General features: G+C 37.9%; 1 protein-coding gene across 1 annotated transcript in view; it reads left to right on the top strand.

The window, feature by feature from the left end:
- TMEM135 (transmembrane protein 135) overlaps positions 1-21,482 on the top strand; it is a 187,920-nt gene that overhangs the window by 18,635 nt on the left and 147,803 nt on the right. The window contains exon 3 of the mRNA XM_040583550.1: positions 1,954-2,046. Within this exon, the coding sequence (XP_040439484.1) occupies positions 1,954-2,046 (93 nt within the window). The remainder of the gene's footprint in view (positions 1-1,953; positions 2,047-21,482) is intronic.

Raw genomic sequence — 21,482 nt, forward strand, 5'->3', positions numbered from 1 at the left:
AAGTGCTAGGCTCCAGGGTTGACAAGCATTACATCTGTTAAATGAAAGGTGTGATTTTTAGGTTTTCAGTTTTATTAAATGCAAAACCTGATGAATACCTCGTTCCTTTAGTCTGGCAGCTAGAGTAATTAAGTTTGTCCATGTACAATTTTACATTAGTTTGCTTAATTAGATTCAACATTATGTATCAACTAGCCTTTGAGTTTTGGATACATTTTTACACTGAGGAATTAAATGTGTAACCTGGAGGAGCTCACTTGCTCATTCCAGTTTCTGACTGCAGACCACATGAAAATAACCATGCAAATAATAACAAAAAGTTGTTTTCATTTGCTTTAGCGGAAGTTTAAATGTTTCACTCACTGATTGGACATTCTAATTTCCACTAGATTTTATGTAAAATATGTTACTGTTGTTTCAGAAATCTTATCAATCCAAACATGTAAGCATTTTTAGAGGGATTCCAAACTGTGCCAAAAGAACAAATTCCTGTTTCTTTCCCACAGAAAAGACATTTGTTCTGTTACTTAACAGGTGTGTCTGGTAAGATGTGTTCATACTTATTAACAGTTTTAAAATGGCTTCTCTGAAACTTCATACAGTAATTGCTTTCCGAGAGAGTCCTAGTAATGAACTTTAGCTCCTGCAGCATTTGGCATTGTCATCCTGAGAAATTATCCTTTTGCAGCCGTGGGAATGAACAGTGTGTGTAATTGCCATTACATCACTTGCTGCTGATACACTGGCTCTCTTTTCACTTATGAACATAAGCTGGCATTGCTCACTGCTAATGTTATTTTTGCAGGAGAAGTATGAAATGAGGCTCATCATGCCTTTTACAGCAAGAATGAAAGTGGCCTATCAGATAGTATTGATTAATTATCTTTGTTCTCTCTTCTGTGTTGTCAACATGAAATTTTATTGAAGAAAATTTCCTTTTCTACCCTGGATGTTTGCCATTTTGTTTGTTGTATTTTGTTCACCATGTTTTTGGAAGGGTATACTCCATTGTAACACTCTGTGTTCCTGAACTGATAGTGCTTATTAGCTGAGCAGCCTTGATGTAATTGAGGTATGTTTATTATCCTGCTACCACATTTCATGGCTGCCTGACTATTGTTTGCTTCTTTGATCAATCTGAATTAGTTTGAAGGTGCAAGTGTCATGAACAGAAATGTGGTTGGTGACATTGTCTGACATGCATTTTGGTATTCCTCCTGTAACAGTGACCGATTTATAGAAATATTTTCTTAGATTTTGTCATTTGTGTAACTATTTTGGTTTTTTTCAACTCTTACTGTTGGAGGAATTTTGATAGTTGAAATTGTGTGGACAATTTGAGTGAAATCCAGATCTAGTTGCAAAAAAACCTTGGCAGAACTGGTCTGTCAGTGTTGCTTCCAGTTGTAATGTACAGATTGATTCCTTGGCTTACTGCAAATGTGTGATTTACTGTTTTTAGCATCAGTTGACTATCTCCTTTGGAGCGTGACATATGTTATAATAATTTGATTTGATTTCTGGCTCACCTGATTGCATCCCTGCATTCCATAAGGCATATCTTGCTGAAGATATATTTGGACAAGTAGCAGAGAGAGGAACAATAATAAGTTCTTTTGGAATATTTGTCTGTGATTAGTACCTGCAACTTTTCAGATACATTTCTTGAATCTCTTGAAAGCACTGCTGTTTTTGAAGGAAAGAAATCCTTTAAATGAAATGGATACATTAATGAAGTATATAATGTTTATGAAGCACTTTGGGAACCCCTCTGAGAACTACCCAATGTAAAAACGTAATGATTAGTATTTATTTATAAGTTGATTAATGTACAGGGAAAAATATAATCTTAATAAAGTGTGTGTAATTTTATGATAAAAGTAAAATAAAATTTTCATTGCACATGAATGTTTCGGTTGCTTTGCATGTAACGTGTACAAATTACATTTTCAGGAAGATTCTTGGAAAGTTCTACTTTTGGTCTCCTGGCTTTGGTGCTGCTTTGCCTGCTTCTTATATGGCTATTCTCATCGAAAGGAAAAGCAGGTATGGTTTGTGTTTACGCATGTTCAGATTTATATAATAGTTTTTCTTGGTTTGGTCATTTGGTGACTGACATTTGATAATTCAGTGGTTTTGTTGTGGAATGCTGGAAAATTGTTCATTTGAAATAGTGTCTTTTGCAACCCCAGATTTAAATCTAGAAAGCTGCAGTGAGAAAACACTTTGCAAACATTAACTTTCTTGTTTGTGGTTTGTTTTTCTTGTCTAATGTGTAATTGGGTTGCTTAGGATTGCCTGATGAAGCTGTGGTTGCATTTTCTCTTGTTTTTAAAAATACAGTTTAAATAATGTTTGCGATTAGTCACAGAAAAGGAGCATGCTAATGAAAGTTGCTGATGACTTGGGTTAAGAACGTGAAATTAATTAAGATAGAGGAGTAATAGGATGTTGTGGGAAAAAGTGGCTGGAAGAGCTGAACTAATCCAGATTGGATGTAGCATAATGATACAGAAAACAAAAGCTTTCACTTAAGGAAAGGTGCTGAAGTTCAGCTGTCAATGGAAAGTTTGTCATGAAATCATGAAGAGGTGGGAAGAAAGCTCCAAGTGATCTAAGGATAGCTGAAAGATGCCATTTTTAATGTGGCCATGAAAGGTGGCAGGTGAATTCCTGGGTTGTGAGGTTTGAATGCTTTGAAATTCAACTTGTAATAGTAGCTTCTATCAACAGCAGAAGTTGTAATGGTTAATTACTGTAATATGGATTGAGATGCTTTAGTTAGCTAGTTAGTAGGTTTTATTCAAAGTAGAGAAGGTGATAATAGGGTAATGTAAGGGATTACTCTTCAAAAGACGATGAGGGGGGTTTAGTCCTAGAGACGATATGAATGCAGTTTTGGTTACTGTGAATATATGAAACTTCCTTAAGCAGTCATTTCAAAATAATTTCAAATACATATACATCATGTTGTTGACTGACATTCATGTCAGGCCCCATTCCTAAACTTCAGTCATGGAGTAAGCAAAGTCCAAGCCAAGTTTCAGACAAGATTGTCAGAATTATGTCCTTTTGAAAGAATGTGTTGTCTATTGTTTTTGAAAACTGAGGATGTGTAAGAAGTTTTGGAAAGGTGGGAGCACTTCTAAGTCACTTTATTTAATGTAGCTATAGAGAAAAGAATCATAATAAAGTTACTAAGTAAGTTACCTTTTAAAGTCCTTTCTAGCTGACTGTTTTTCATCTTACTGCAATTACTTCCTGGAAGGATGGATACGTTTTGGTAGGACTCTGTCTAGTTAGACTCCAGCACTCCTGTTGGCATCAGAGTTTCATTTTGCAGTGAGAGCAAGTACATTTTCTTCCTTTGATCAGTAACAGCACTAGCTTAACTTTTCCTACAGACCTGTTACAATGTGAGTATTTTGTGTGTCAGACGTCTAATATTTCTAGAAAACATTAAGGGAAAGAGTCAAGCTCCTTGTCCCATCTTTGAGTTTCTTGTAGCTTTCAGAGTATTTGTGAGTCAAGAATTGAAACTGCTTGTGAGGCCAAACCTGTGAAAGTTTGTGTAACAGTGGAACAGTTTTGAAAAATTTGCAAAGCTAAGCTTGTTAAGTGTAGCAGAAAGAGTAGGCAAACACATTTTATGTCAAATTATGATTTCTAAGTCTTAGTGGCAATGTATGCAAGCTTTAACATGTTAACAGGCTTCTATTTAGCATCTGAAATGTGAAGGAAAGAAAAGATGAAATAAAGTTGTGTGAAAATAACAAAAGTAGTAGTATGTAGTGAACAATGCTGAAGTACTTAGTTCCTGGAAGGTCGGTCTCCATTCTCTCAGAATACAAAATATGTCACAGAAGCTATTTTGCCTAAAAAAATCACATTATATTGCATCAGATAAAATGTAAAAAGGCAACATTGGTATTGCAATGCAACACATGCAGCTGAAAATGTAGGTTCATTGATACTAATGAAAAGAAAATTGTTAAATGGCATCAAAAGGTAGTTGAAAGTTCAGATTTTTAAAATATGAAGTTTTTTGGTATGTTGTCAGAAGCTAACTTTGTATGATGTGTGAAATACTGCTGCTGACAGACTTGGTGAAATACAACTTTGATTTCACATCTACTTGCTTGTTAGCTTCTGTTACAGGCAAAATCAAATTCCAACAGACTCGTAGTCTCTTAAGAAACTAGTGTTTGACATGGAGACAGTGGCATTTTGACTCCTCTCCTGAGTAGCTTACAACAAATTGTAGTGAAAAATCGGGGAGGTGGGAAAAAGTCCTGATTTGAGTTCATAAACTTGTATCTCTAGCCCTTCAATTTGCTGCTAGCAGCTGGCAGCAATATCAAACTTAATCACTTAATCTCTTCCCAAGTGGATACCCTATTTTAAGTACTTCACTGGCATTTGCTTGCACAGCATCCCTGTCAGTCCTGAACTTGGGAACAGCAGGCTTGTAAATCAGATTTTCTTCCAAGTGTTGCTGTTGCTGTACATGTATGCTAGCTTTGTACGTTTTACAGTTCTTACAGAACAGTGGGAAAAAGAGATGGATAGCTTGCCTACGTGCATTATAATCCTGAGGAGGAGTGTGTTTTCTAAAGCGTTACAGAACTAGTTTGATTACAGTTTGTATCTGTGCAATATGTGATTACAAATTTGCATGGCACTGGCAGTGAGAAGGGGAGGTGGCATTGCTTCCCCGAGTCTGACATTTCCGTGCAATCTGCATTATATTACGCTGCTACAGTTCTATAAAGACATAAATTGCATGTTAGTGTGTCCATGTGTATTCTATTTACTGATAATAAAATAGGGTTATCCTGTCTATGAAAACCAGTTTATTGGGATCTGTGAAAAGGGCCAAGGAATAAAAACACTTGTAAACTCTTTTATATATGTATATATAAATGTTTTGTGACTAGTTCTCTTCCGGTAAGCTCACATTGTTATGATTAAGTAATCTTTTGATAAGAATTATTTCTTAAATAACAACTGAATGTAGATACAGGAAAATGGCGATTAGGCATTTGTAATGTGCAAATTTATATTCTATGCTTTTAGCCCCTTACTCTGGTAGGAGTAACTTAGAATTTTTGCCTTTTTCTGGGACTCTCAAGCAGTGTGGGTTGTCTGTTAGGATTAGGAGGAAGCATCCTTACTGGCCAATGCACGTTTATAAATGACAGTCTGACATCTGTTAGCTGCATAGCTGGTATATGTTTGATGCTCTGAGAAATGCTAAGAGGGCATAGAATTAAATTTCAGCTCATTTTGACTGTACATTATCTCATACAGTTCAGATCTTTTTGACTGTGTTTACTGTCAGTCCTGCCATGTTATTGCATTTCGCTGTGTTTATGGCTCTGGCAGAGGTGTTGAAAAATGAGAAATGAACCAAAAAATACTGTAGGTGTTACTGGCATGTTACGTGTTTTCATGTGCAAAGAAAATGTTCTTGCAAGTATGGAAAGTATTTCCTTTTCCTGGAGAAATGTACACAGTTCATTAAAATGTACATATTTATAAATACTTTTGATTATTTGGCTGTGACTTCAACATTTTAATTACTCTTCATATATTGTCATAATAACTATAGCTGTATTACAGTAAGTAAGCTTCTAACAGGTGCACAAGTGTATTAAAGAGTATAATTTAGTTTCACCTCTTACATCTTCTATTAAAGAAAAATGTGCAATTGTTTTGTCATAGAATTTAGTTTTGTAGTGTTAAACATTAAAAGTTGTGTTAATGTCTCCTCAAAAATAGGCATATGACTCAGTTACATTAATTTTGTTAAGCCTTCTCAGGAAATCATTACATGCATTTTATTAACCTTTCTATGGTGTTGTTTTACCAGTATACTACTTGTTTACTTCTGTAAGTGTTGTTTCAGATAGTTGTTAAGAAGCAATTGTATTTACTTGTAATTCTGCAAAATGAAAATTTTGCTTGTGTTTTGTGGCTTCTATTTGTAATTCAAAGTTACAGTCTTCTGTCATTTTTCTCAACATCTATTAAATGTTATAAACAAGAACTGAGCGTACAGTAGAGGAGGAGGTATGTGGCTTAGACTGTAAGAGGTGGTACTGCCTTTTTCTAGAAGCATCAAGACTGTTTGAAGGCAAGGAAGTAACTGAATTTACTTGTTAAAATTGTTAAGAGTAAAGCTGTTGAAATGTGATTTGAGGTTTGGCTGAGCCAGCCTGTTACTGGAAAACTGATGAGATTGGTTGTACCTTACTGATTGCTAAGACAAAGAAGTCTGATAGGTGAGTGAAAAGTGCGTGTTTGACCTGATTACTCTCAGGGAAATGAATGATGTTCTCTTTGGTGTTTTGTACATGTACTGATGTTTCAAAACCATTTAAGTTGTGTTTTGCTAATAGCTAAACGGCACACTTCAGTTTGTTGGGCTCTTGCACAAAAAAGAATGTATTAGTGATTTTCCAGAACTGTAACTAAAACTTTAAGAAGGGACACAATTCCATTTTTAATGAAATTGTCTTGCTGCTTGTAACTACCCCCCTGCCCTTGCCCTTTTTAAGTAATTAAGCCAAAGAAAGTTTTAACTACAGGCACCTAAAAGTTCTGTGGCAGTTCTGAAGGGACCCTTCTGGGATTGCCCCCTACTCCCCCCTTAGGCTGCATTAATGTTTACATTCTGGCTGTTAACATTATAGCGGCGCCTGTCTCGTTGCTACAGTTAAGACTGTGTCACTGATGGTATTATAAAACTTGAGATTTAGGGCTTTTATAATTTGGTTGTAAAATCTTGCTCTGGGCGACTATTGGTAATATGGTTTTAGTTGAAAACTGCTGTGTTTTTCATCAAAAAAATTTGTTATACTGAACTCTTACAGAAGTATTTAAAGCACGTGCATTTAAAAAGTGATACAATGCAACAGTGCACATTATAGAGAGCATCTATATATATACACATATATTTAGTGTTCTTGGAAACAAAAGTATTACTATGCTTAGAAAAGTGCCAGAAACATTTGTGTAAGAGCAGTGTGGAATTTTTATACTCTGTGTATGTTCTCCTGATAACCCTCACAGCAACTGTTTTATTTGCTTGCCATAAATACCATTAGACTAAATACATTATAAAGGAAGAATATGGCAGCACAGTAATGGTAAAAAGTATATGCTGTAAATAAATAAAGTATTTAAGTTTGTCCATTCAAATACAAATCTGTTGGTATGTATCTCTGTAGAGTAGTATAGTGTATTTAGACTTGAGGTGACAATTTCCTTTCTCAGAATGTTTTACAGTAGTTCGGTTTGACATTGTATTTTAGGGAAACTATAAATCACCAGGATGGGTGAGTGGTGTTCAAAACAAACTCTTTTAATACAGCAAGTGTTTTTGCAAACATTTATCTTACTTGCTACAGGTAAGAAATTGAGAGAGCAAGCTACGTGGAGGATGATATTTTTGCATATTTTTGTGTGTTGTAGTGAAAAAACCCTCACATTTGGATCACTAGCATGAGTATTTTGTGGTGTAATCTGGTGAGGACAGCTAGCAGGGAAACAAATTGGGAGTTTTATTCCTCTAGGGTGATTATTACTGTGAAATATGGAGCCAAGCTGTGGAAGTTAATGGGAACACTTTCTGTTTCTAAACAGAAATATGTTAAAATCCATTGCGCTTCAGCAACTGCCTCAGTGAGACCCAATGTTTGAGAGGTCTGTGTTTTTACAGTAACAGCATGTAAGCATTTGAACATGTTTTGCTGTGTGCTTTGAGGGCTGCTACTGCTATTGTTATAGATCCGTATCATAGAATGGTTTGCATTGGAAGGGACCTTAAAGATCATCTAGTTCCATCCCCCCTTGCCATGGGCAGGGACACCTTCCACTAGACCAGGTTGCTCTTAGTTAGAAGAAAGAGGGAATATGCTGATTATTCAAGGTTACATGGGAGTGCAGGCGTCCATCTCGAAGATGCTGTAATTGAGGGAAGATTGTGAATGGCAGGTAGCTCAGTATGGGCAGCTCTTGGGAGTGTTTTTCATGGCAAGTAGCATCTCTTGCTGATTTTGGATCTTAGTGGGAGCTCTTGCCAGCACAGCTGAAATATTTCTAATCAATGATTTCAAGTAATTCATCTTTTTGAGAAATGGGATCACTTGGCTTATGCTGTTTGTCCTGACAAACTCAGTGTACAGTTTGGGGGGGAAAAAACCACAGTAGGCTGGTATTTTACACTAGAGAGACTGATAACGTCTGTAGGTTGTATCATTGACAGTGAGTGACAAAATACCAACTTTGCAGATATTTTCAAAGAAATTTCTTTTTTTCCACTTACTGTTATAGTTAATTCTAGAAAAAGTTCCTGAAGTTGATTTAACTGTGTTTACTTAAATCAATGTTAATGAAGTCAGTTTTTAAGAACCATCTTAAGTGGTGGGTAAGGAGCAGGCAGTTCCACTGTGTCATAAGTCAAGCAAGGGGGGCAGAAGACCAGCTTGGCTGAATGGGGAACTCCTTGTGGAGCTCAAGAGGAAAAAAGACATGGAAGTGAGTCCAGGCTGTGCAGGAAGGTTAGAGAGCTGTGCTTTACATATGCAGAAGACACAAAAGGCCAAAAGCTCAGAGTTTTAACTAGCCAGTGTTGTCTCTGACAACAGGAAGGGCTTTTTAAAGCATGTCAATAGCAAGAGGATGTCTCAGGAAAACAATTGGACTGATACTTGTTGAAGATGGTCACCTGACATATGGAGGAAGGAAGAGCTGAGACATTCGATGGGTTTTTTTGCTTCAGTCTTTATTAACACTGACAGACCTTGGGCTGCCCAGTTCCCAGAGTCGGAGGAGCATGGACTGTATCAGCTGAACATTCTTAAGTCCATAGGGCCTGGTGGGATTCACCCCAGAGTTCTTAAGGAGCTGGCAAATGTTATGGCAGGACCCCTCTTGGTCATCTACCAAAGATCTTGGGAATCTGGGGAGGTCCCTGCAACTGGAAGCTAGCCAGTGTTGTTCTGATTTACAAGAAAGATTTGAAGGAGGACCCAGGAAACTACAGACATGTAAGACTAACCACAGTTTCTGGAAAAATTATTGAGAAGATTGTACTTTGTACTCTTGAAAGGCATTTAAAGAACAATGGAGTCGTCAGGCACAGTCGACCTGGGTTCACAAAGGGAAAGTCCTGTTTAACTAATTTGATGTCCTTCTATGATAAGGTCACCCAGACCTAGTGGATGAAGGAAGGGAAGGCTGTCAGTGAAGTTGCAGCTGGATTGTGCAGCAGTCGTGTGTAAAGGGAAAAGCATGTCCTTTGTGGGTTAGGAAAAGATGCAGTGTTACTAGCAAGATGTAAGCGATGTGCTCTGTTTGTAAAAGTAGCTGTAGAGTTAAAGATTCTGCATTTAAATGAACAGTGGAAATAATTTTGTTCTTTATGCAAGAAAAATCTCTCCCATACTGTGCTCTTAATTACTCCTACAGTCAGTCTATCCTTCACCCCTGCCCTTTACGTCTCATGGTTCTGTGTATGCACATAAGATACAGATACAATCCTTGTACTTCTCCATACCTTTTAAAAATAAGTGGTTACAGTCAACACTTCAACTTTTCTAACCATCTGCAATGCGTGTTACTATTTCATAGCAGTCATCTCTTCCCAATCAATTAAGTGAACTACAGTTATGTGCCTTAGTTACAAAGGCAGTCTAGATAACTGTTCTTAAACTGGATTTCATCCGCTTCAGGTGGCAAAAGTGGCAAGATGAATCCTATAGTTGTGAACAGAACAAGAAGGATCCTTGGGGATGAGTGATTCCAGTCCCATGCAGTTGTAGTCTGTCAGCCCAGGTTATTAACTAATCAGGCTTCTGAGAAACTGTAGCCATGTCTGCAGGAGGGTGCAGCAACCAAGTTTCAGGAATTTTCAGCCTGGAGCTGATCCAGCTTGCTTGTGTGATTCTTTTAAGTCTTGCACGAGATGGAAGAGCAGGAGAGCAGCTACGGCTTTATAGTCAACAATTCATTTTCTGGGATTGTACAGGCAGGCAGAATAAGAGTACTGGAAGATCACTTGTAAAATAAAAAAAAAGTACCTATGATTCTGAAGATGCTGGAGAACATGTTGCAGGCATCTGGGTGGGTCTGTACAGACTGGGTTTATTTTCTTTTAGTGTTGTTACAGTCAGGGCTGACCTGGATCAAGCAGGACTATCTGGCTGCATTTGCTCAATGGTTTCCAGTTCCCTGAGTTTCAGGAGGATTTACCAGTTTAGGCACAGCACCAGCCATGAGGTTACTTCATGGCTAATAGTGTAAAGACATCACAGGCAGCACTCGTTAAGCTCTGGACTACCTCTATCAGTTGACATAGGGCCAGCCTGGGTGGACAAAGGGCAGTGCTACAAGCTCTGATAGATCCCAGGTGATGGTGTAGCTAGCTTCTTCTGCACTGCTTCATGAATAATTTAAACTTGATTTAGTATTTTTTTGTTATTCAAAGACCGCTTTTGGCAAATCTGTTTTTGAAATGTTCGTTTGGGAGGCTGAATACTAACTAAAACTGACTTCATCATCTGAGTATTAGTATGATTTTGTATTCTATTTTTCATCATTAACCCCCAAAACCCCACAAAAAAACCCTAGAAAACTTGCAGTTCCCTTGAAATGCCTACAGATAAAATGTCAAAATTCAGACTGCTGCTGAACATTGGAGTGTTTTGCAAGACTGACTTGGATTCAAATGACACAAACAGTGGATTAATTACTGTGTTCTGTCTGCTCCGCGCTAGCATCCAGGAGACACTCATTTGGACTTCCTTGGCTTAAGTGAACACTTAATACATCTTCTGTGTCTGAATGCTTGCGTGTAACATGCAGCTCCCAGAGGGGGAATAATAAATGTTCTGCTAGTATAGAATAAACTTCGGATGCTGCCTAGGAGAGCTGGCTATAGCGCTGGCTGATGTGGCAGTGAAAAGCTTGACATTTACCTGGCGAGGTAACATCCCTGCCTGTGATGCCTCTGGTACAATGGTACAATGGCTGAAAGTCTTTAAGATAGCTTTTTTTTGTTACAAAAAATACTCAGGTCTGCTCGTAGGATGTTGTTTTTAGATAGCACAGACGAGGGGAGCTGAAATCCTTGCTTCCATATGAGCCACACCTATAAACTCTCTGTAATTGAAGTAACTCTTTCCTGCAGCCTCATTGCTCCCAAAGAATTAATGTGGTTGTTAGCTCCTGCAGCAGGAAAAGCATGGAAGTGGAAACCTAGAATGGTAATGATTTGCTATATTTAACCATGCAAGGGTTTTCTGTGCTGAAGATTACAGCAGTGTACTGTGGTTAAACATCTTGCTTCCCCTTCCTGCCCTCCCCCTCTACATCCCAGGACAGAAAATGACACATTTTTATTTCCTTTAATAAGTCCTATGGATTGCAGAGTGCTTCTTGTAATCAGACGATCTTCACTCCAAACTTTTTGGTAAAATAAGTTGAAACTTTTTAGTAAAATAAGCATATGCTGTTAAAACCTTCTCCTGAAGATGGTCTGTCTGTAAAGCAGTAACAGCAGATCCAGTGCATAAAAGGCAAGCATTAAACAGACTGCTCCAATTTTCTTGAAAGACTGTAAAAGTCTGGACTGATTGGTAGTACAACGTCATTTTGTCTACTTGAAGGAATTTGTATGTGCTCCATCTTGCTTCATTAATGATAGATTTTTTCCTTTTAAGCTCCTCTTCAATGTCTGTTATTCATTCCTCATGAGCAATGGACTGAGGAACTAGCAAAAATGTTCTAGTATCAACTATTGACATTTTGGATCTTTGAGCTTGAAGTTAGAAAATTATAGATTCATACTGGACCTGGCAACAGCTTCTTTCTGTCTTTGGTAGGTGAAAAGTCATGTTAATGTCTGTCTGTAGTGTCTGGCACGGTTCATCATCGAACGAATACTGATGTCCTGCCAGAAATTCACTTCTCAGTCAACAGGGATATGCTGAAATGGCTTTCAGTCAAACTTTTAGTTTATGTTTAGTTTATGGCTCGCCTACCTTTCTAGAGAAGGTTTATGTTTGCCTCCGATACTTCTGTTCCTCAGGATCCTGTGTGTTTCAGGCCCTTACGGATGTAGGCCCACTCTTAACAGTGTTAATATCAGTCTTCTGCGTGACTAATTCATAGTTCTTAACTGGATTTGAAACCTGTTTTTAATATGACTTAATATGCTGTCACTGGGGTTCTAAAGGGGAAAAAAATGCCAATGGCGCTGTATTTTGGCACATCTGACTCAATACCCTACTTCTGCTGGAATAGCTGCTCTGTTTGTGAGTACAAGGGCGTTTAGAAGTTAGTCACACGGTGTGAAAAACTGCAGTAGTCTCCTGATCGAGTTGGATTGATTTGTCGTGTTAGGGTTGTTTTTTTTTTTTTTTTTTTGCAGATTGCTTCAGGCATTTTGTAAACAGTGTAATTGGATCACAACTGTAGTCATTAAAACATTATGAGTCTAAAGAGAAAACTAGCTCTAAACGTGCTAACAAAACGATAGCTGCTAGTTTGACGGACTAGAAAAGAGCGTTAGACTGCTTAAGTCTTGAAATTGGTGAAAAACCTGATCGTTTGAGTAGCTTATCAAAAAACTTGTTTTGTGGAATGGACTGTCTCAAACTGGGCACAGAATATGGCTTGGGGAGTGGAAGGCAGCTGTTTCAAGGGGCTTCTTGGAAGCTTCTGGAGCCACTTCTCACTGAGGTTGTGTGGGCTGGGTTTGGGATGTGCAGGTAGTGTGTGGGGGAATGGCTCTTAACCTGAGAAGGGCTTGCAAGGTAGAGGTGGAGGAGAACAGGTCAAATGCAGGATGAATTTCCCGTGGTGGTGGGACAACTCCAAGCTGTCTGCTAGAGTAGTGGTCTTACATGAGATTTTCTTTTTTTCTCTCCTTCTTCCTGTCCTTCTCGCTCCCAAAATATACTGAGTACGTGTCCAGTGACTGTTGCATGCCTACGCAACTCTGAAATTTGTGTCCTTTCTTGCTCTCCTTCCTAATTTTTATCAACAGTTCTGTTCGTTATGTTCTCTTTTTGTTACGAAGCAGTAGTGATTGCCAAGAAAATATGTAGAAGCAATGACCTGCTGCTGCCAAGGATCCCCAAAGCAATTTTGCTCAAAAAGAGAGTATTTGCTTTTATGCCCTACGTGTGTACCTTCCAGACAGAAGAGCCAAGCAGCACATGTTGTATCCCAACTGAGAAGGTGCCCAGAAAAGAACTGAGTGTTTTCTTTTTGATTGACTAAGCTGATAAAAAAACAATTCTGTGTTACTATCGGCTGTCCAAGACTATTATTTGGGCCTTACTTAACACTAGATGGGCCTTCTATACCAAGAATTCAGTAAGTCGCTGGAGATCCTGCATTTCTTCTTTTCCTGAGTTTTGATTAATTTGTTTTTCTTCTGTTACTATTAGTCAATCTTTTTCTGAAACTAATAAACTTTTTGGAATTTGATTTTTATCTCTTCATGGAATCAAGGATGTTAAATCACACTTTAATTGGGAGGTTTTTGTCCCCCCGTAGGTCAACCTTTGTTTTGACTCTGGGTCTTTAGACTCCATAGAGAAGCTGGGAGAGGAGGAAAAGGGAGGGAATGTTCAAAGAAAATCTGTATAAAATGGAGTATAATACAGTTAAAAAAATTAAACTATAGATGTTATCATGTATTGCACTAGCTGAAAACTCTAAGAATTATTGGTACTAATTTAACTGGAATGTATTACTCTTTTTGGCTTCTCTCCCTTTCCAGTTTTCTCATACCCTTTCTTTGGCATGTGTTCAAATCATAGAACTTGTTGAGTTTATTTTCTTTCCTTTTAAGAACAACAAATTCTGAATATTTGCAAGAAACCATTTTATTTAACAAGTAATGTGCTCAAAGCAAGTATTACTGATTTGCAGTTTTGAACAGCTTCAGTTTCCCCAATGTGTAAGGTGTCCATTTCCTACTTCAGACAACCTAAAATTCTGAAATAGAAAGTTCCTTTAAAAAAGACAGTGGGTTTGGGTACTTAAACTGTGTATTTCTGACATGAAGTTATGTGCCTGAACATTGTCTTCATGTGAAAGATTTACTACTGGTGTTTACTAAGGTCAAAAAATAATAATTTTCTTTTTTGAAAACTTACTGCTTAGGTCTGTTTTCATAGTTTTTGGCATTATTTTGAAAGCTTATCTGTTCCTGCTGATTTTAAGTGAACTTTTGCACTAGGATTTTGCTGCTGGCCTCCAGCTGTCAGTAGGAAATTGGTGGGTGTGAGAGATTAACGATACCCTAAACATAATCTGTAGTACTTGTGTTATTACAGGGATGCAATCACAACTCCAGATCTATAGTTGGTTAGCTTGTGGTGTCAAGCTGCTGTAGAGCAGAAAAAAACCCCTCTCTTCATTCTGACCTTTTTCTTTTCAGGGGAAACCTGTGATTTGTGTGTTTGATTTAATTCTGCAGGTTATAAAGTGGTGTGTTTTACAGTGTGTGTGGGGGAGGGAAGCTGGGGGGAGGAATTCTTCCTGTTTTTGCAGACCACAAATCCTGTCTGGGGAGCCATTGCAAACTATTATGTTAGCTTCTTAGTTTATGTTCAGAAATTAAAGCCAGAGTTAACTCTTTCTTTCTTTCTTTTTTTTTTTTAAAAGGACAAATGTTCTCAAAATTTACCATAACGTCAATGCAGCATAACTTAGTGTGCCATTTACCTTTTTTCACATTCCACCCCATATATACCTTTGAATCCACTGATTTCCTTTGAAAGTAGTTTTATTTGTGATTTCTTAGTTTTGTAGAAAATCCAAAAAAGGATCATTCATTGAAATAAGGTGATGACTGTCAGAATATGCAGCAGACTCAATGAATAGTGGTATTTGTATAAAATTCAAACTTGAATTTGTAGGAAACTTGGAAAATATGTATTTTTTTCATAAATTCAGTATGTTAAAGCCACATAGTTCAGATTTTGTCACATAGGTCACAAAAAATGGTCAGTGACTTGTTTCATTCTAGTATCTATTTATTCTTAGGTCAAGCTTGTTTGACAACATTAAGAACTTCTGGAAAATAGTAGGAACATGATGTTTTGGACTGGGGATGAAGTTATTTTACATCAAAGCTAGCTATAAGCTATTCTTGTCTTAGCAGTGAGTTGGATATTTTTCTTTTGTGGGTTTTTGCCCCCCAGCTGTTTAAATTCACTGTATATGTGGAGAAACATAACCTACCAGTGAGGGTGTTTAATCAGAGAACATGTTCTCTTTAATTACATGCATAAAGATTTTTAATATACTGCTTTATCCATCTTCAGGCTCCTTCTAGCCATCTCTACTACTAACTGCTGCTGCATGCTGGGTTACAAGAGCTGTAGCAGGGTATGGGGCCTGGGTGGTGTACTTGCCCCAGTGTGTACCTTGCCCTGTGGTGTGAATTTACTGGCTCCCTGTTACAGCTCACACCTAGGGCTATTCTCACTGAAAGACGTGCCTGTTTAGTCAATTTATGTGAATTTTGTACATAGTGGTATTCATCTTGCTGTAGTTATTTCCTGTTATTTCTGACTTGGTTGCTTATTTCCCCTTCAGTTTTGAGCAAGAAAAAAAAAAAGTGATCATAAAACAAGAAGACCGGTAAAAAAAAATGCAGATATAGTAGTTCAAATATGTTTAATTAATTGCAATGAATTTAGATTTCAGGGTGCCTGCTTGGAAGGGTTTGTGGTTTAGCTGAAACAAGACAACAGAGAAGACAATACTTTAAACTGAGTATTGCCAAAAAAAGTTACTGATGAGAAAACCACAAGGAGTGGAATGCTGCCTATTAGAAATGGACAGAGCAAGGCAAAACTTATGAAAGAAATACTCAAAAGAAGGCATGAATATTGAGAGAAATACCTTAAAAATGACAGGCACCTACCCTCCCTTCCATAGCTGTTTAGAGAAAGAGGAGGTGTTTACTTTCTGTTGGAAATTTTCTTCAAATGCTGCTAAGGTTGCAGTAATTAATTTATGGTAAAATTGCCATGAGCATAAGTATGTTCTAAAGTTTCATCCCACCTTCAGACAAGGTTATTTGGTGGGTTTTTTTGTGTGTGTCTTTTTTTTTTTTTTTTTTGTTTTGTTGGGTTTTTTTAGCTTAGCAACAACTCTGTATTTAAGAAAACCATAAATATATTGAAGGAAAACCGTAAATAGGGAGAGAGAACAGACAGTGAGTTTCGTAGGAAAAAACATTTTGGTTGTATTCTAAAAATCAGTATTTTGTATGGTTTGCTATTATTGCAAAAGCTTATGCTACTTGTGAAGGTAAGATTATTCTTCGAATTTTATAACATGTCCAGCTAAGCAAGAAAACATTCTTTAGGAAACTATTCCACAAACAATATGTTGGCATGCAGGTTTGGACAGTTGTCATTACTTCTGTTGGCATGAATAGGATTTTTAACTCATGTAGCAGGAGTTGGACTTTGGCCTCAATCAAATAAGTTTTCCAGAATTTACAGCACTTGCGTGAAAATATAAATACCCTGCTTACAGGTAGATGCATTCAGAGTCTGAGAGTGGCACTTAATGATTTCTTTCACTTTAAAATACGATTGCTTAAACAAAGAATAGGAAATCTTCAATCTGTTTTTTACTTCCTTTATTTTAATTTTAAATCCTTGAAGATGAGTTCTGAAAAATTGGGACAGTTCAGTAAAGAGCCATAAATATGATTAAAATCTTAGGGAATGTTGCAGAAAAACTGAAGGAACTCAGTTTTAGTTTAAGAAATGGTATGTGTGTGACTTGGACTTTGTAGCGTTACAGTGGAGGTAAAGATGTAACTGGTTTTAGTGACAGGACAGATACTTGTCTAAAGTAGGGTATAAATTGTAAAGGTAAGTATCATTAAAATAACTTATCAGTGGTTGCAGTGATTTTGTTGGGAATACTTAAAAACAAATTTCTTCTTTTTAAAGAAGTGGTTAATCCAGTAAAGTTTGTGTTTTGTATTAGTTAGGAAGCCAGATTATTTATCACTGTAATCTCTTCTGATTTTATAATCTGTGGAAAAAAAATTGAAGTTGATTATTGATGATATTTTGAAGTTGCATTCCACCTTTTTTTTTCCTGTAGAATGATAAACTTGTTCATGTGAGCCTTGGGAAGGCAGCCGGTTGCAGCTTCCTGCTTCGAGCAGGGATTTGTCTGGTCAGCCTTGCAAACTTCTTGAGGACAGAGGTCTAACAGCCCCTCTGGGTCTGTGTTCCGATGCTTGGCTGTCTTGACACAGAAAATGTTGTTTCCTCAGGTCAAGTCAAAATCTCTCCAGCCAGTTGATCAATGCCTGTTTTGTACCGGGGACCAAAACCGGGCTCAGTGCTCTGTGTGGTATAGTGAGTGCCAAGTGAAGGGGATTAATCATTTCCCTTGACCTCCTACCTACACTTCTGGTAATACAGCCCAGTACACTGCTAAGGCTTCCTTGCTATTTTTATCCTATAGCTTTTTGGGTTTTTTTTCACAGTTATTTTAGACTCTTTCCTCTGGGCAGCACGATCATAAAAATATGTGGTTCTCTGTTGAGGTTTATAGGCCATAGTTTAAGAGACATTGCTGTTAGAATTTGGTCTTACCAAGTTGTCTGAAAAGCAGATTTTTACCAAGTGAAACTTTTCTTTGAGGAAGGTATAAATGAACAAGAGAATTATCTTCTGGAAGCTTGTGGTCTGTTGTTATTTAAACATTAAAAGTGGATTCCACGAGATTGGAATTATTCAGCCACGGATGATGTGACCTGTGCTGAATAACTGAACTCTGAGACATTGCCTGCTCAGTTCTCTAACAAGCATGCAAGAAAACTCACTCACAATCATGTGTAAGTGTGAATTGGGGGAGAAAAACAAGGGAGAAACAGCATGGAAGGTATATTAAGCGCTACTGCTCTTTGGTACTTGTATTAAAGGGTAATTAATAAAAGTGATTGTTTTCGTGCAATCCTCCTTTTCAGGTAAAAGATACCAATCTTGTTAAGACATTTTCAGATCAGTTTTTCTTTGATTCTTTAGTTTCACACAACAGACTGGCTGGCCAGACCAGGACATGCCACCCCATCTCTTGTCCCACAGATGCAGCTCTCTTGGATGCTGACTTTTGTCCTTGCCCTAGTTCAGCCTTGCTCTGCTGCTCTTGAATTTTGCCCCTGGCTTGTGTTTTTCCTTCCTGAATTAAAGGTCGCATATGTAATTAGAAACAGAGCAGGATATGCGAGATGCTGTCAGTTGAAGAGGTGAGAGAGAGGCAGTGGAAAGCCAAAATGAAGATCTTTATGAGAGAGGCCTCTGGAAGAAAATGGCCTGAGACAGAGATGGTGGTGGAGGAGGGGCAGGTTTGTGTGCATCTGCTTGGGCTTTCCCATAGTGAACTTGCTGGACCATCACCGATGTAGCTACCCGCTGATGCTGGTGCTCCTGAGATTAATGTTCAACACTGGTTTGTGGACTTTGGGTGTGAAACGTTAGCTGTTCATTAGTATCTTTAAACCTCCCTGAAGCAGGTGGTTAGACATGGCTGACTAATTATTTTTGTTGTTTAATTCTTTCCTGCTCTTGTAATATTTCCCAATTATTTTCTTCTCTTATTTACCAGCTGCAGTTTTAATACAATCCTTGGGTTGTACCACTGACCCTTTTGCTTGGCCTGCCTCCATCTTTCTGTCCTGTTTTCCATCAGCTGTCCTTGCTACAAAATAGTGCAACATTTGCTGAACTTCCACCCGCTTTTTAACAGTTGAGTGCAGGGTTGAGTTAGGCTTGCTGGATCACATTTGCCCAGGGCCAGGAAGAGTTGTGTCCCCCTGCCCTCTGAAACGTGGAACTATTTATTTTTAAAACAGTCACAGAATTAATTTGGAGGAAGAAAACTTTCTGCCTGGAGTTAGCCAGGGCCCTGTATAGCGGCAGATAGAGACGGTCTTGCCACAGGCACTTTCAGTCATCTAGCAACTTTCTGTGTTTTCAGCTCCGGAAGTTACTTCCTTGCACAGATTTGTTGTCTGTACATTTTCCCTCCTCCTGACCACCTGCTTCTCACATCGGTCTTGCTGAAGCTGTGCTGCAGCTTCTGATTTCTTTCCTTCCTCTTCTCTAGCCCCTTTTCCTTTCTTTGTCTTTGTGGTCATCGGGTTGCATTTTACACTTAGCCAAAAGGGACCTCAGTTGAAGGTAAAGCTTATTTAGATAAAATTCTTAGTTTTTTAGTACCTAATAAATAAATAAAATAAATTCCAGTGGGAGGCTGAAAGACCCTGCCTGCGTGTCATCCCTGCCTGCGTGACATAAAGACTGTGGGAGAGAATCCACTTTAGTAGATTGTGTGCACATACAATAGCCATGCTGATTTGTGCACATTATATATAATAAAATTGTGAATACACAGACTATCTCTTAAAGCTGCATCTGTCACTAGGTAGTTGGTGGTAGCTTCTTGCAGGTAAGTGTGTTACTGCAGGATGTTACTGAGGTTCTGACATTTTCCAGAATACTCATAGTGTATTGAGTTACCAGGTTTACTCTCATGGGTAAATTTTGTTTGAATATTTATTGTAAACTTGTAATATTATCGTAGAGGTAAAAAAATAATAATCTAAGAAACATGACATATCCATTTTTCCCTACAAGAACAAAGTAAATACAATTTACAGTACACGGAACTATGTTGGCTGCCAGTTTGGTAATCAGGAGGGTCAGGGTACCAATATTTTACCACCTGAGCTAAGCAGTGGAAAGACTAGGTGATTGTTGCAGGCCAGCTTGAGAAGTGAATTGTCTATTGCATGAGTGAATTTTCACCCCTTTCTGGTCAGAAACATCATACAGTATTTTGATGCTTTATTACAAGTGGTAGAGGTTGCTTTACTTTTTTTTTTGTTTACAGACATAATTCCCTGTATGTTGTCTTTTTGTTTCTTGTGTGCCTCATCCTAACCAGATCTTTAGATTCAGGCTTTTCTTTTCTTAGATTTCCATGCTAGAGTCTTGTTTCTGGACAAGCACCGAGTGGTACTAGGTGGAGAAGGTACAGAAGGAACAGGTTCATAATTCTGCTTTAAAATAAACAAAAGCACAAAAATCCAAACCTAAACCAAACTGATTTTGCTAGTTAAAATTTTTAACTTAAGCCAAATTTCGATCTTTCCTGTGAGTAGAGAGGAACTTGTGGAACTCAAGATGGTGCATCATTGCTTCCTGCAAATTCAACATGATGTGAAAACAGTAAAGCTTTTAAGTGGAATGGAATATAACCCTGTACCTTAGGTATCTGCAGTGAAAAACCTTGATCTGGATGCGTAACTTGGCAAAGTTATAAACACCTAAACTTGGGGGTCAGAAAATACTGAATAAACCTTTTTTCAGGTGGTTGAAGCCTGGGAACTATGTGATAGGAATTTCTGCAATTGAAGTGATAGCAAGATATGTTCTGTTAACATACTTCTCTCTTAAGCGCTCTACCAATGCTTGGAAACTTAAAACTGTCATGAGAAAATGGCACATACAAGCCTGGGGAGGGACCTTCTGTTTTTTGTGGAGTACCAATATGAAAAAATCTTGAATGATGTAAAGACAAATAGGAGTTCAGGTTATGAACTCGGTTATAGAACCGAGAAACTTTAATGGTTGAATGTGTGCCTTCTGTGTTATTTTCAAGTTTTGTGTGTAACAGTGGTAGGGACAATAAGAAAAATCCCAAATACTACAAGGCTAACAGTGAACTCAAGACATTAAGAATGTCTTGATAAGTCCAATAAGAAACACTGAAACTGAATTTTCCAACTTTTGGCCTAAGGTAGTCTTTGGTAGTCTCTAAGGTAGTCTTTGAAGAAGAGGAGGAATGAATGAAGGCAGAGCAAAGTGGTAAGGTTTCTCAAGGCTGATGGTGACTTGTGAATGATGTACAGAAAATAACCTTTTTTTTTTTTTTTCAGCTGGAGCACAGTGACATCTAATACAGTCTGTTATTGGAGCAGCTCACATCTGCATAGTCAAGGGTTCAGTTTCAGTCTTGTGCTGCAGTAGCATCAGCAAAAGTGTGAAAGCATGAGCTCAAGTTTATACTTTTACTGTCTAAATGGCAGTCTGAGCTATGGGCTGAGATAGGGACAGGTCCAAACATAGAAGGGGAAAAAGAAATTGGATAAAGGTTAGAAGAGAAGGTGGTGGCTGCTGTGCTAGGACAGTGTTGGCATTGAAAAGGGAGGGCATACTGCCCTGAGCCAAGATTTCTACATCAGCAGTCTCGGTAGAAAACACTTTTCATGACAATGTAAGCAGAAGGGCTAAGACGCCTTGAGTTACATAGCACTGGTCACAAAACAGAAGTTTACACGTGAGTGTTTTCCTGTAAATTCACAGTTTAACTTAGGTTTTGGCCACAGTTTGTATACTTAGGTTACTAGCTTGTGTGTA

This window comes from Falco naumanni, chromosome 2 (assembly GCF_017639655.2).
Source record: "Falco naumanni isolate bFalNau1 chromosome 2, bFalNau1.pat, whole genome shotgun sequence".
NCBI classification, from domain to species: Eukaryota; Metazoa; Chordata; class Aves; order Falconiformes; family Falconidae; genus Falco; species Falco naumanni.